This window comes from Gadus macrocephalus, chromosome 6 (genome assembly GCF_031168955.1).
Source record: "Gadus macrocephalus chromosome 6, ASM3116895v1".
In the NCBI taxonomy this organism is placed as follows: Eukaryota; Metazoa; Chordata; class Actinopteri; order Gadiformes; family Gadidae; genus Gadus; species Gadus macrocephalus.
The window spans coordinates 14,553,168-14,568,448 of record NC_082387.1 but is presented as its reverse complement, the minus strand read 5'-3'; the positions used below and the strand labels follow the sequence as shown (position 1 = coordinate 14,568,448).

Below are 15,281 nucleotides of genomic sequence, written 5' to 3'. Positions count from 1 at the left end.
GACAGCTAGAAAGAGCACAGGAGGAGAGGACCTTTGATGTTCCAGGGACTCCAGGTGGACCTGTGCTGAGCCCATGAAGTCATCTTGAAAGCCAAAGTCGTAGTCAAAAACCTACAGAGGGTACAGAGCAGAGAGGATTAAAGCATGCATGAGATTATATTTAATAGTGGAGCCATGGATGCAGCTAAGAATCAAACAAAGACACGTGTTGTTATGAATCAAAGGGTATAACGATTGCTGTTTCTGATTTTCTGTTGAAGTGAAAGAGAAATGAAAGTGTCCTATCATTTGTTGATCTTTGTTCCGCAGGAACACACAAGCTGTAATGAAGAGTGTTTGTACATTTATGTGTTTTGTCTATTCTTGTGTGTTGTGTCCTCTTCCTGTCTGAGCCATCCACTCCTGACCAATACAGGAGCCGTCCATCACTGATTCCTGCGGTCCGTCTCCATCCCGAAGGACCCCGGACGTCCGGTAACGGAGACCCCCCCCCCCCATGTGGACCCACTTGGGACCAGGACCCAGGACCGGCCAGTGTCGTCCAGACCAGACGTCCAGCTCCTCCTACCTTGACGTACAGCGGCTCCCTCAGCGTCTCCACCAGGAGGCTGACCCTCTCGTCCCACACCGGGTTGAGGTTCTTGAAGATGGTCTTGCTCTTGAACACCTCCTTCCCCCCGATCTTGAACTTCACGTACGGGTCGCTGGTTCCTGAGGGACGCGGAGCCGGGGTTTAGGTCCTTCTGTTCTTTGTTTCACTTCCTATTCAACGCTCTTAGTTCATGTGACACATGTACCGAGATGTGCTCAGACCAATACAAATACTTTACGTAAAACTTGGTACGGTGTTATTCACCATTTAGCAGACACTTTTATCCAAAGAGTCTTAATGCCAATTAGGAGCCGGTATGGGTTCCACATATTGCAAGAGGATGCCTGCATATCGGCTGCATGCGGACACTAGGGATTAAACCCAGTACATGGAGGGGGTCAAACAGCCTAATCACTTGGGGACCCTGCCACAGTCCACCGAGCTCGCACTACACGGCAGCCCCGACACCAGGACACAGGCTGGAGGTGTAAAAATATGCTTAATTGTAGGAATCTTGGTTACAGTGAGAGCTGGTGTTATCGCCATATGTCAGAGCACTTCCTGGGTATTTCCCTGTGTTCCAATACCCATACAACCATACTATTAAGTATGCCAGAAAAAGATTTAGTATGTCCCAATATGTAGGATGGAAAATGCAGCATGCCAAAAGTACCAGGATGTTGTGCGAGATCCGGTCGCATTTCGCAGCATGCGAGACAGCATGCTTTAGGCTCTTCAGACACACAGTCCTCAGTGCACCAGAAGATACGTCACATCGACAGAACCCGCAAAGGTGAATGTGTGGCACTACAGCTGTGCTGGTCAGTGAAATCACCTGTAGCATGTCCCAGTTGTATGCATACTCTGTGCAACAGTGCATACTTTGTAAGGGTAGCTGCAGTAGGTTCAACAAGTTAAAATGAAAAGTATGTGATTTGGAACGCAGCTCATGTGTTCAGCCCAGCTCCGAACCTCAACCTCACCCTCACCCTCACCCAGCCCCAGAGTCCAATCAGTCTGACTGCGGCCATATGAGGCTGCTAAAACCATCAACCACAACCACACCTAACCCAAACACTAACCCACTTCACCACACTACCTTGAGATTACATTTTGATTAAGAATTCCACTATATTTTAGTCATGATTTGAAAAATGTAACCACTTCTCTAATGAATGTGGGCCCTTTGCTCTAAAAGCTATTTAGCATTCTGGTAATTAGACAGACTTTGAACTGTGCAGCCACAGGAGAAAGTTATAGCCTTCACTGGCACGCTATTCTAATTAAAGCTTAAAGTCTACTTTCATTTATCACACTATTTATCTGGAAAGCGAAATCACACACACACACACACACACACACACACACACACACACACACACACACACACACACACACACACACACACACACACACACACACACACACACACACACACACACACACACACACACACACACACACACACACACACACACACACACACACACACACACCTTTTCAATGAATGGCAATTCCTCATTTTGAGCACAGGGTGGCAGCATTGGCCTATATTATAAAAATCCCCTCCGAAAAAGTGAACGCAGAAGCTATGTAAATATATAAATCTGACTCAGATCACTCACTAATTAATGCGCCTCTACACATAACAGAAAGCATATTCAAAACATCACACATTCAGCGATGCAACAGAGGTTCTGACACACATTCTCACAACGATGAACAGTGACTGAACACAGCGACGGGCAACAACCTGACACCGACTATAAATTATGAATGGATCCCTTCAAATCCTGGATCCATTCACGACAGCTGAGGCCTGGGAGAAACAGGGGCAAGGGGAGTGCTGGCGCAGTCTCCAATTTCATTACTATGAGAAATCGCCATTGATCGCCATTATGCTCTCCCAGCCAGAGTTAACCAGGGCATGTGACGAGATAATACCATTAAAGGGAATGGGGATGTTTTCCAATATGCAGGGTTGCTAGGTGGATGGTGCAGTCTGAAGTTATTTGTTTAAAAAAAAGCAATAGAAAATCGATTGTAGAAAAAAGAAATCTGCAACAGTTACATGCAGGTTATGAATAAATGAACAAGGCACAACATTCTACAAAAGGGATCATAAACCCTTGTGTAGAACAACAGACCACAGACCACTTATAAAAAATGCACCACAAACTGTCTGTCACTTAGTACAATGCATTTTCGTGTATACTGCTCAACATGGGCGATCTATACTAGGAAAGCTAGGGTAGTAAACAGAGAAAGATTCCACGTAATGCTGATGTGGCTGCTGGCTGTCCGCAGTCAGAGGGCTTTGATGAGCTTGCGGTAAGATGTGCACTCACACAGAGTCTGGTGGGATGACTTGTATGAGGCCCAGCTCAGACAGCCTTAAGCATGTCCATGGGCATAACTGGTACACGCACACAACCACAGCCACGTGCACAAGCAATCACACACACACAAACACATACCTACACAGAGTCACACACACATACACCCATGCACGCATGAACACGCACACACAGATACACACGTAGAGTCACACAGCCACACACACACACACACACACACACACACACACACACACACACACACACACACACACACACACACACATACAAATACACGTACACACCCTTGAAGAGCCAAACATAAAGTCAATACCCATTACCCAACCATGTCATCTACGCAAGACTGCTTTAGTCAAGATGAATGACCTAAAAGAGGAGCAGGGTGGAAACACAGGAAACACACAGCAGGCCAGAGTACAATTTCCCTATTATGATATTATCGATCACCTGCAGGAATGAAAGTCCTACTGTGACTGAAGACATGACAACTGGAGAGGCATTCGTCATCATGGTTTCTTAATGTTGCACTAGATAGATCTGCTCTCTCTCTCTCTCTCTCTCTCTCTCTCTCTCTCTCTCTCTCTCTCTCTCTCTCTCTCTCTCTCTCTCTCTCTCTCTCTCTCTCTCTCTCTCTCTCTCTTCAATGTTTTTCCTCTGTCTCTCTCCCATGCATATCCATGCAGTGGTCCTCTCTGTGTGGGTTCTATAATTAGGTAGGTAGATCTGCTGCTGCCTCTCTCTCTCTCTCTCTCTCTCTCTCTCTCTCTCTCTCTCTCTCTCTCTCTCTCTCTCTCTCTCTCTCTCTCTCTCTCACTCTCTCTCACTCTCTCTCTCTCTTTCTCTCTCTTCAATGTTCTCCCTCTGTCTCTCTCCCATGCATATCCATGCAGTGGATTTGAGCCTGAACGCTTCCCACAGTGGCAGCTTTATGACGCCGTAAATGCACCATAAAAGTGAGGGATGAAATGGAGGACGAGGAGTCTTTGTTTTTTCGGTGTGAGGGGAAAAGCAGAGCAGAGCGATCTCTCTCCTCACCCTTTCAGTTGCTCTCCATGCGCTTCTGCTCACGTGATTTATCATTAGCCTTCCTACCGGGGGACGCTCACAAATCAAGGTATAGGTGGGACCACATGTTCCATGAGTAATCAATACATATGAGGGGGGGATGTTGGTATTGCCTGGTTGGACTTTAATTGGTTTTGCTCTGTGGATTGGCACTGTCCTGATGTGTGTGTTAATCTCAGGAGCAGAAAAGCCTGAAATCGAAAGTCAAAGATGGGGCAAGGGTTCCCCCGAGGAGGGAGTCCGGGATGGGTGGGTGAAGGACGGTTTGGATGCTTTAGAACCGCAGTCTCACCGCAGGAGATGCAGAATTCGATGTTCCACATTAAGATGTCAGATGCCACATGCAAACACAATTAGGTTCTACACACAAATCATCCAAACAAATGGTTGCTTCCGGTTACAAGCAATTTGATTGGACCGGAGGCATTCCATTAGTGGTGATTATGTTTTCATGTAAGGGCACGTTAATGATGTGCCACCAGATGGCATTCTGACTGAAGTCAACATGCCTTTGATTCCGGGCCCCGCAGTGAATAATAATCCCGTCCTGATCTCAGTGTCTGCAGGGCTGCTCTGAGTACTGGGACTGGGAGCCGAAAGGAAAAACAAACCCAAACACTTGACTCTCACTTGTCCGTCGACACCTGATGTGTGTGGAGAACGGGATCGGCCTGTCAACAGGGCTGGGGTCCAGATCCAGACATGAGGTTAACATCATGCTGCTCAATGCATGATCCCCTTGCGCTCACTTGAGAATGGTTGTGCAACAGCCCAACACAAACCGAGGTATCGTAAACTCAGTTAACCTTAGGTTAGAAACAAGCATGTAGATATTCACCAGTGGCTGCCAAACAAACAGAAAAAACACAGGTACAAAAAGGCGGGTCAAAATCTGTCAATACCTACCCTCCCACCAGAACCTTGAGATGGTTCTCAGGGCCGTCTCTTGCTTCGGGCATGTCAGGTTAAACAAGCAACGATGGTAATTATTTAATGTGTCCAAAGCTGACCTTCAAAGAACCAGGATCCCTCAGAAGACAATCAATACTGACAATGTACATTTGGATTCTGTTTATTGAGTAGATGTCACGATAAAGCCCACTTTGCCTTCAGCTTTAGAAAAGATCTAGAGGTCCCTGTCTCCTTCTCTCACATATTGGTCCTTTTATTAAACCAAAATGACAGTAATGAAATTGCCCTTCTTATGTGACACATCAGGACATTTCACACATGCAATTTCAACTTCTTAAAATAGTCGCAATAAATAGGTTTGCCAGTTTTAAAAACAAACCATTTTTGTGTGTGTGTCGTGTCGGTGTGTGTGTGTGTGTGTGTGTGTGTGTGTGTGTGTGTGTGTGTGTGTGTGTGTGTGTGTGTGTGTGTGTGTGTGTGTGTGTGTGTGTGTGTGTGTTATCTCCCACTGAGCTCTCCTTAATAAATCATGTATTCAATCGGACTAAAAACAGCCTCTGGTGTCTGCCTGGCTACCCTTTAGCTTCTCAGGGGCAGAGATGACATTTATATTTCCATCTTTCCAATCATGTGAAAGTCGTGCTCACTTTTCAGAAATGCCCACTCTTTGCTTCACAGTTTTAACTAGAGAGGGACTCAGTTACTTGGTCAAAAGAAAACTGGTGACCCTTAAACAACGAGATGAATCAAACTGGCTGCAAAGCAATATGTTCTTTTCAGATTAGTTCTACATTGTTTGTTATGCCTAAAAAATAGTCTCGCCCACGGGCCAAAGACGAAAATAAACCAACCAAAGGAAAATAAATCCAACCATACACTGCGAGTCCATTGAGGGCCTATCGCTTCTATAATAATGAAGCGGACACCAACCTAATTGGGTAATCATGTCTGCTATTATTCTTCTGCTTTGGGAAACAGACTCCAACTCTAACTGAATAAATTGTACAAAAGGGCTAATTTCAAAGTCTCTACAAATTACTTTTTACCTTTTGGATTAAGCACACGGCTCCCGTGACAGCTGGCCTCCACTCGGGGCTGATAGGGGCTGATTTGTTTTATGGAAATCACATCATGGGACCCGCACCATGCAGAGGTATGGTGGTGGGACCGGGACCAGAGAAATGATGAAGAGGGCTTTACTCACACACACACACACAAGTGTGCATGCATGCACGCAACGAAACACACACACACATGCAAACAAAGACACACACACACACACACAAACACACACACAACAACACACACTTGTTTCATCTACATTCACGTTCATTATTCAACATTTCCATGACGACAGCATATTGCTACCAGTTGATCAATCCACGTTGGACTATCCAGCCCGGGGAAGACGCTAACACAGAGGGCATGAACACACCGTGTTTGTTCTCCGTCTTACACATCTGTGGCCGTGCAAACAAACAAACAAACAAAGTGGTATGGTAATTGGCACAAGGCTTTTCCTGGGTAATAATTGATGGGTTGTGTTTTGGCCTCAGTGGCGTATCTCGACACTCGTGGAAAGTGAGAACCTGCGCACCCTCTTGAATCATAATGTCCTCCTCAGTGCCAGTGTGCAATAAAGGATGCAAGAAAACGGTGGGGTTATACTATATATATATATACATATATATATATGTATGTATATATACATATATTTTTTTTCTTTATGATTAAAAGTTGCTACAACCCTCTTTAAAGTCCTCCATCTATCTGAGCCATGAGGTAATCCAATGCATTCATTATCTGACCTTTTAAATTATGGAGGTGTCCACATTGATTAGCCTCTCATGATCTATTGTTCCATATCTTTAGGCAGACAATATGTTCCGGAGTAATCAACCCAAAATAATATGAGCAGGTAATGACTTTTTAGCGAGAGCTCCCATCAAACGAGGAGATTGATTGTAATTGCTAATGAGGAAGCATAAATAATTCAGATGTACATGGTCATTAATGCGATAAGACACTTGCCTCATCCAGCTAAAATTGGACAATGACCATGTAAAAGCATAATAGTGATGTTCAATAAAAGGAATAACTAAACCGGAAATTTCACAGATCTCTGTTTTTTCTTCTCTTCAAAGGCCCCTTTGGCTGAAAAACAGTTCACTGCTAAACAGACATAGGGGATTTGAAGGCATGGCAGGAATGTGCTGTTATCGCTACTGACACCCATTTCGTAACATTCATTACAGTGCCATTATAACCAAAAACCTCAATAAACTTCAAAAATCATTTCCTGTAAGGGACATTTGATGAAATGTACCAAATTAATCACCTCAACTCCATTCTCAGAAGTAATAAAGTCACGTATGTGGGCTTTGGAATACAACAACAACCTGTCGCCAACAGAGAATAAATTATTTAGTTCAACCAATGTGCAAAAACCCATTTTAAAATGGATTCAATATGATATTGGCTGGTAATGCATTGTAAGAGAGAGCTGATATAGCTTATCATAAAATATCAGTTATTTCCCACAGTGTTCATTAAGGTCAAAATAAAAAACATTTATCTATTGATCCATGAAGACTTAATTCAATTTATAAGCACTGCGCTCATTCGACGGCCTTCAACAGGCCGCACATTTCTTCAAGTGTATTCAGCTGGAACGAAGCTAGTGGAAATATTGGCTGGCAGAGGCTATGAATCTTCCAACTCGTATAAAACACAGGTTGAGTAAAACTGTTCTAACTTCACAGTGTATGTGGGTGTGTATCTGTGTGTGTGTAGGTGTGTATCTATGTGTTTGTCTGTTTGTGGGTTTGTGCGCGTGTGTGTGTGTGTGTGTGTGTGTGTGTGTGTGTGTGTGTGTGTGTGTGTGTGTGTGTGTGTGTTTGTGTGTGTGTGTGTGTGTGTGTGTGTGTGTGTGTGTGTGTGTGTGTGTGTGTGTGTGTGTGTGTGTGTGTGTGTGTGTGTGTGTGTGTCTGCGTGTCTCTGTGCGTGTGGATGTGTGCGTGGATGTGTATGTGTCAAGACCATTTTTATGAAAAGTAATGGATGGTTGAGTGTTTCCTACTATCCAGAATCCAATCTGCCGGACAGAACATATCGGATGAAGAGCGAGAAACTCAAGTCCAAGAAAGCGTTTGGATTTCAAGCATTTCCATCAGGCAGCCACATTCAAACCTTCAACATTCCATTAAACACACTCAGACACACACAGACACACACGTGTGTCTTAAGCAATGTTGACAGTTTGAATCTGGCTGCCTATTTTGTTTCACTATGTGTGATGTATCTCACCTAACTACTACGAGAAGGTTTATCTTTCTGTCAATAATTTTTAACGTAAAGCCCTAAAAGATCCTTCACATCCTGCATTAACACTAACACCAACACACAAATACACACACACACACACACACACACACACACACACACACACACACACACACACACACACACACACACTCACAAACACTCACACACACCCGGCAGCTCATTTCTTACTGTTTTACCCGTACTCTGTTTCTGCCGCGCATAAATGAGTTCCTGGAAGGTGCGCACTGAAGTCTGAGGCTCACTGCATGCAGACTTTACATCACTCAGACCCAAATTATATTTGGAAGCGGTGGAATAAATCACGGCGGTATGAACTGCTGCAGCAGCGAATCCCTTAAAAGGTACCCCTACTTATGTAGAGACAACTTTGTTTTTACACCACTTATGCAGATACACAAAGAAACTTAACGCGATGCACAGGCTGAAAGAGAATGTGAGTACACAAGCGAGAAGAGAGGCCGTAGCTTCTGTGTTGCAGGACTCACGGCGAATTACTACATTGAATATCTACAGATATGTCCTTGACGGATACACATTCTACTCGATAGTAGTAAGGTGATGCTGAGCTTCAGCCATCCATTTCACCATTCACAGTGAGAAGACGGCAAAGAACCCTCTTGGTGGGATAACACTAACAGAGCAAAGATTGGATGCATTCTTTACAAGGCAGGGAAACACAGGGTACTGTTGCTGTAGATATGACCCACGGTTCAACCCCATACAACTCAGTCAACAGAAGACAGTTAGTCATGTGATCACTATGTGTCATCTATCCAGCATAGAGGAGGACCCACCTGTCCTGTCCCTGATGGCCAGGTTGTTGCCTTTCTTCAGGATGATGTCCAGCTGGAACATGGCTGGACATGAAGGCCTCGGAGGCGATTCTACAGTACTCGGTCCCACGATGCTGATGCCCTGTGAAGACAGGAAGATGTGTTAAGCAGGCAGGAAGTGATGACGTGTTGAGCAGACGGGAAATAGTAATGTGTTAACCAGACAGGAAGTCATTGTATAACAGAACAATACACAAACATAGTGCAACTCTGTACCACTACATTTCTAGGATCGGAAATTCTGTCCAATAAATGTCAGATAAAGATCTTTGATACAATTGTCTTGAAACAACAAGTATCTTTTTACAGTTTTTCTCAGTCGCTTTGGTACAATTCTCAGATCAGAATTGAAATTCTCAAAACTACCTGTTCAATCTTCACATCATTGTGTCACTTGTGCACATCAAAAAAGCAGTTTCTCATTTATTTGAACAAGTTGCAAATGCTTTGGTACATTCATGCAAATGATTATGTACAATTCTCTGCTCTTTCCTACATTATCAATTGCTTATGTCATGTTGATCAAAATGTATTGGAATGGGTCTCTATTGAAAAGTCTCACCCCCACAACATTTAGGCATTAGTTCATTGCTTAAGTCTGTACATGTAAAATGGTTGAACAAGTTGTCATAATATGGCAAGCATATTTCTATACATTTCCATTAGACTTTTTTTCTAAATCTGCCCTGAATTGGTAAATTGCTACCAGGTGAATCTTGACTTTCTCTAAAGAAGAGAAATGTGTGAAGTGTTAGATCAACCAACGATCAACCAGTTTACTGGAATAGCTCAAAGGTGCATCTCCTGAACCATGAACTGGCAAGTATATATATATAGCTTGAGCACAACACAATGTTACATTGTCTGACAATGGAAGGACAAGGAATTGGACAGGGTCAACAGCCAGAGAGAAGAAGAGGAAGAGGAATGAGGCTGCGTGAGAATGAGAATTTGTGGCCCAACAGACAGGAACGTCAGGACGTGTAGGAAGACTGCACTGTAATTCCTACAGGAATGCATGTACAGTTTACCCCAAGGAGATTTTCCTATGTTCACATTTCTAGCAATGACATGGTCTGTCAACAAATTACCGTACAAACAGTCAAAGCGTAAATGTGAATCTTGCAATTACTGTAATCTCCCACATACACTAAGGTGTAACTTACAATTTACAATAATTTTCTTCAAAGCTTTAGCCATAGTTTACATCAGAACATCCCTCCAGAGTACACTGTTATATTGACAACATGACTAAGCAATTTGACTGTTTTATCCGTGCACAATGACACAGGGACTTGTCAATGTGATGGCACTGACATGTTCATTGACACAGATATTTACTTTTGAGAAACTAACTAAGGATTTTGAGCAAGACAATGGCTTTTGCATGAAATCCATGGTGTCCATGGCTATTTGTACGAATTGTTTTGAGAAATGCACTTACTGTTTTGCAAATTTCAATTCTGATCTGAGAAATGTAACAACGCGACTGAGAAAAACTGTAAAATAAGAAAAATCGGTGAGACACTTTTACCGACGTGTTATTTCCCGGAGGCTGGCGTTCTTATTCATTGGGGCAAGCAATGGTTCCAACACTAAATCCATCAAAACTAACACCACTAATAGTCAAACTCCATTCACAATCCAAACTCTGCCTCTCCATGATTCTGATGCATCACGCCTCTCTCATCTTCCAGCTCCTGCTGTGCCGTTTGTGTTCCTTCTCATTAGACTGCCATGCAAAGGGCTGCCCTGCTGGGGCACTCCAGCTAGCCTACACTTATTAGACACTGAGCTAAGAATAGCTCCAGAACAGTAAAAGTCACTGAGAGGGCCACTGAGATGCCGATTACTGGCTGCTGAGATAAGCAGTGCGATGGAGTGAGGGAACGCTAAGAGAGGAACCCAATGGAAGGCTGCTTTGGCCACAAGCCCCCGCTTTGAGGAATGATCTAACCACTGGGGATCACTTCAAGCTTCTGTGAAAGGAGTCAAAACACACATGAACCCAGAAACACCCAGCAGTGGTATGTCATTTGTGAAAATAAATCAAAAGTGAAAGGAGTGAAACGTAGCTAATGTATGAGGGATCTGCTCATGGCTACATTTGCTATCCAAGTCAGGATCCTTGAATAGTTGAGGTTAAGGTTTATCTCTAATCAGATGACATTCAGACTGGTTGAATGGGATGCCAGTCCTTACACATTCAAGGCTAAGTGCAATTTCTCTCTTGACAATAACCTGGGAGTCTTCAGACCCAAAGATAATTGAAACTCCATGGGCATAGGCTAATTCATTTAGAGAGGGAGAGTGGTGAGTTGAACGCCCACCATGGAGGTTGACCTTCCAGGGACTATCATCCAGAGTTTCCCGGTCGAGCGAGAGAGCCAACAGAACGTTAAACGCAGCGATCAATCGCTCCGGTTGAGCCGAAGGTGCTCGACTTTGTTTCGTTTACCAGACAGATCCAATAAAAACATTCTTTCTGTCAACCTCTGACCGCGGTTTCACGTGGATTACCTCTACGGAACGACTCATTTCTGAGGACATCAGAGGACTACAGGATTCAATCTCACTGATCGTAGTCTACCTGCCCATTCAACCTGACAAATGCTGACCCAGTTGATCTGGCCTTCTTTATTCACATCTTTCTGCCTCTCTCTAAGTCCATCCGTCTACTTTTAAGTCCCTCCGGCTCTAACACTTACGTTTCACCCTCCATCAGGAGTTCTTAAAACAAAAACTGCCACCAGCAGGGTCAACCATATTTGAATTCTCCTATTTCAGAGCAAAAACATCTTCAACACTGCAGACTGGCCCGGGCAATTGTGCACATATGCATATTGACGACACGGCTCGTTATAATAAATGGCATTAGGCCAATTAGCCCCAAAACATTCCAGTCCAAATCACTCGGCGGTTGACCCAAAGCATCCCGGAGCTGGACTAATGGCCCTCCCGGGAAGTCAGGATGACTCATATTGTGGACACAGACAGAGAGCCAGCAACACAGCCAGGGGATGATAATGGTCATGAGCAGCGCTACTGAATGCAACTTCATTAAGGAAACTAAGGTTTAGCATATCCCGCAAACCACCACAAATGAATCGTGTTCGAACAGTGGAGATGAGTCGGAGGAAGTCGAACCCTTTAGGCCTTTACCCTGTTAGTGTTAATGCCGTGCTCTACTAAATACCGATTGACCTAGACAGGATCAGAGTAGAGCTTTTCAGTATCACATTCCTTCTGCCAATCAAAGGTGGAAGGTAATAGGCGCCGGTATGTACCTACTTCTAATATAATGTCATTGTCCACAACAGTCCACATCGATTCAACATTAAGAAATCATGCAGGTGAATGGGACTCGTACGTATACGCTGCAATTTACATTTTGCAAAACAGCGACCTTCATTTTAATAGTACCCAGCTTTAAAGAGTGAATAAATCAGTTTGACCAATCCTAATCAGGAATCTTTCTAACAGCCTTATTATGTTTCTCAACACACAGTAGGCCTACTTTTATTTGATCCATAGTAGTAAACTACATTCACAGACCTATCTGTTATATGCATTGATCCTTCATCTCGAACTTTGAGTTGTCAAACAGGAAAGCAACCTTAAAATAGAATCGCTCCAAAATATGGATGTGTTAAAGAATGCACCCCCACCCCCATCATAATCCCCCTAAACCACAAATTGCCATTCGCTAGACTATTTTACACTACGGACAAAAACTTTACAGAAATGTATTAGTCAAATGTATTCCTCTAAATACATACGAAAGCACGGAGCAGCTTGTCTTCACCAGGTTATTCAACAGAGGGTTTAACTTTAACTTTGAAACAGATGTGTGGAGCTCTGTCTTGCCAGTGGTCCATGTCCACATTCGATAGAAGTTGAAGCCTCTCGGACACCTATAGTAAAACGCCACGATCTGACGAGCATTGCATGTACAACATCACTCATTATAACGCTCCTTCACAACCACAGTACTAAAAAAGCAATCCCAAACACGTTGTAGCGATGGGATTAACACGTCCCCCTAGAACCTTTAGCCCAAAACACATTTTCTTCTGCTGTTTCTGTTGTGGCCTGGGCTACTGTAGAAATATACCGGTGCAAAATACCGGTGCACCCATGGAATAGGACCCTCTCCATATGTACTTATAAAAGGCTCATTCCATTGTAACAAAACTCAAAGTTGCCGGTAATCTACACACTTCAACTTTAAGGTGTTCAGATGGACCTTAAGGAAAATGATAATAAATTGACTGATCCGCTAGCAGCAGTAGGAGGAAGAGTCAAAAATAGAAGATATAGCATAACATATGGATGTTTTTAACTAATTTTCCAAGTAATGGACCCAATGGCTTTTTTTTGCTTTTTTGCTTTGTTTCAGCGGCTTTCAGACAACCTCCCTAACAAATGGGAATTGGAAACATCTACCTATCCTCCCACAGGCCCTCACAAGCCCTTTACCGAGGTGCTACCAGACACACAGGAACAGAATATACGCAGCAATTTAATGCACTGCTGCACGCAACCATGGAGGTGTTTCAGGAAAACGGTGACACACTGGGCAACAGCTTCTCCAGATACATCATGCATACAAATTCATTGGGTTGGCAATAACGTGCAGCAAAATATTTACTAAAATGTTGGTTATTGTTCCAGAACAGCTAACTTTATAGTTCCTTCGTAGCATAAATTATATCCCTTACCAGAGGCAGTATTGGCTTTGTTGACGGTGCCCCAAAAATCTAATCTTTGAAATGCAATATCTTACTAAATTACTAGCTGGCTTTTGATGGGTCTCCAAAGAAAAGGAAACCTGTACCAACTGCATTTGACTACGCAGCAACAATGAAGGCCTTCACATTGTTGGGAAAATTAGTATCATGTTCAAAATCTCATGTTCAAACCTCCCTGTTGAATCCCACCTGCGTTATCCTGCGGTTGATCCCTCGCAGTTTTTTAAATAATTTAAGGGGATATTAGGAATAAGGAAGCCACATCTAAACCTGTATAAATATGTCCCTGGATCAGAAGGAAACGGTGGTCCTGCCTTTGCTATTAAATGTACTCAGTGCTCACTCTGGTTGCATATACAAGACTGTGTATGGCAGGGTAGGAGATAAAGAGACTTGAGTGGGAGTTGGAGAGAGCGAGAGAGATTGGAGGGCGGGGGGGGGGGGGGGGGGGAGAGGTAGAGGGAGATCTTCCACATCTGTTTCTCGTAAAAAAACAAAACAGCCCTTATGTGAAAACCGTTTGAACAAACCTCATCACCTGCAAGCGGAGTCAAGCCTTACGACTGACTGACTCACTCTATTAACGATGGATTTAATTGAAGGATGTCAAAAGGACAAATCTTCTGTAATGGCCACAGTCTAGTCTAGTTAGTACAGCACCAACCCCTCCAGGAACATGATCCATATTTGCAGCTCTACCATGAGACGGAGGAGCAATGCTAGCATCATTGCCTGGGTAATACCAGTGAAAAATCTATAGTGTTTGGTTTCATACGTAAATTATATTGATTGTGTCCGCATAATAGCAGGGCACAAGAAAAAATAAAACAGTAAATTATTAAGTATTATTTATCCTTTTAAATGCTTGGTTAAATTACTGTAAGAGGAGTGCACACTTACAATGCTACAGAATGGTCCACTCAAAGATAAAGGCAGTCAATACATGATACTTAATCCTGCATGATTACGTAATGATCAGTTATTCAAATTCATCTTCATGGTTCAAAATGGGATCACTATCTGTCACTGTCAAGCTTGATAAGCGTTGGTTCGTTATTGTGACTAATGGAAAACGAATTCTGAAAACTCTGAAACTCACTCTCCCACTCTAATCTTTCAAGGGGCTACCGTGAAAGAGTTACACACTATAATGCTAATGAAATGTGTGTGAGTGAGTGAGTGAGTGAGTGGGTGAGTGAGTGAGTGAGTGAGTGAGTGAGTGAGTGAGTGAGTGAGTGAGTGAGTGAGTGAGTGAGTGAGTGAGTGAGTGAGTGAGTGTGTGTCTGTGTGTGTGAGTGTGTGAGTGTGTGAGTGTGTGTATTTGTGTGTGTGTGTATTTGTGCGTGCATGCGTGTGTGTCTGTCTATGTGTGCGTGCGTTTGTGTGTTTGCATATGTGTGCGTGTGGGAAAGAGAGAGAGCTAGTG

At 43.4% G+C, this 15,281-nt stretch overlaps 1 protein-coding gene across 1 annotated transcript in view; it reads right to left on the bottom strand.

Moving 5' to 3' along the window:
• The window catches only part of LOC132459102 (multiple C2 and transmembrane domain-containing protein 1-like), a 70,742-nt gene that overhangs the window by 21,810 nt on the left and 33,651 nt on the right, over positions 1 to 15,281 (bottom strand). The window contains exons 2-4 of the mRNA XM_060053479.1: positions 9,066 to 9,186; positions 569 to 711; positions 32 to 111 (exon numbers count right to left, since the gene is read on the bottom strand). Coding sequence (XP_059909462.1) covers positions 32 to 111; positions 569 to 711; positions 9,066 to 9,186 — 344 coding nt within the window. The remainder of the gene's footprint in view (positions 1 to 31; positions 112 to 568; positions 712 to 9,065; positions 9,187 to 15,281) is intronic.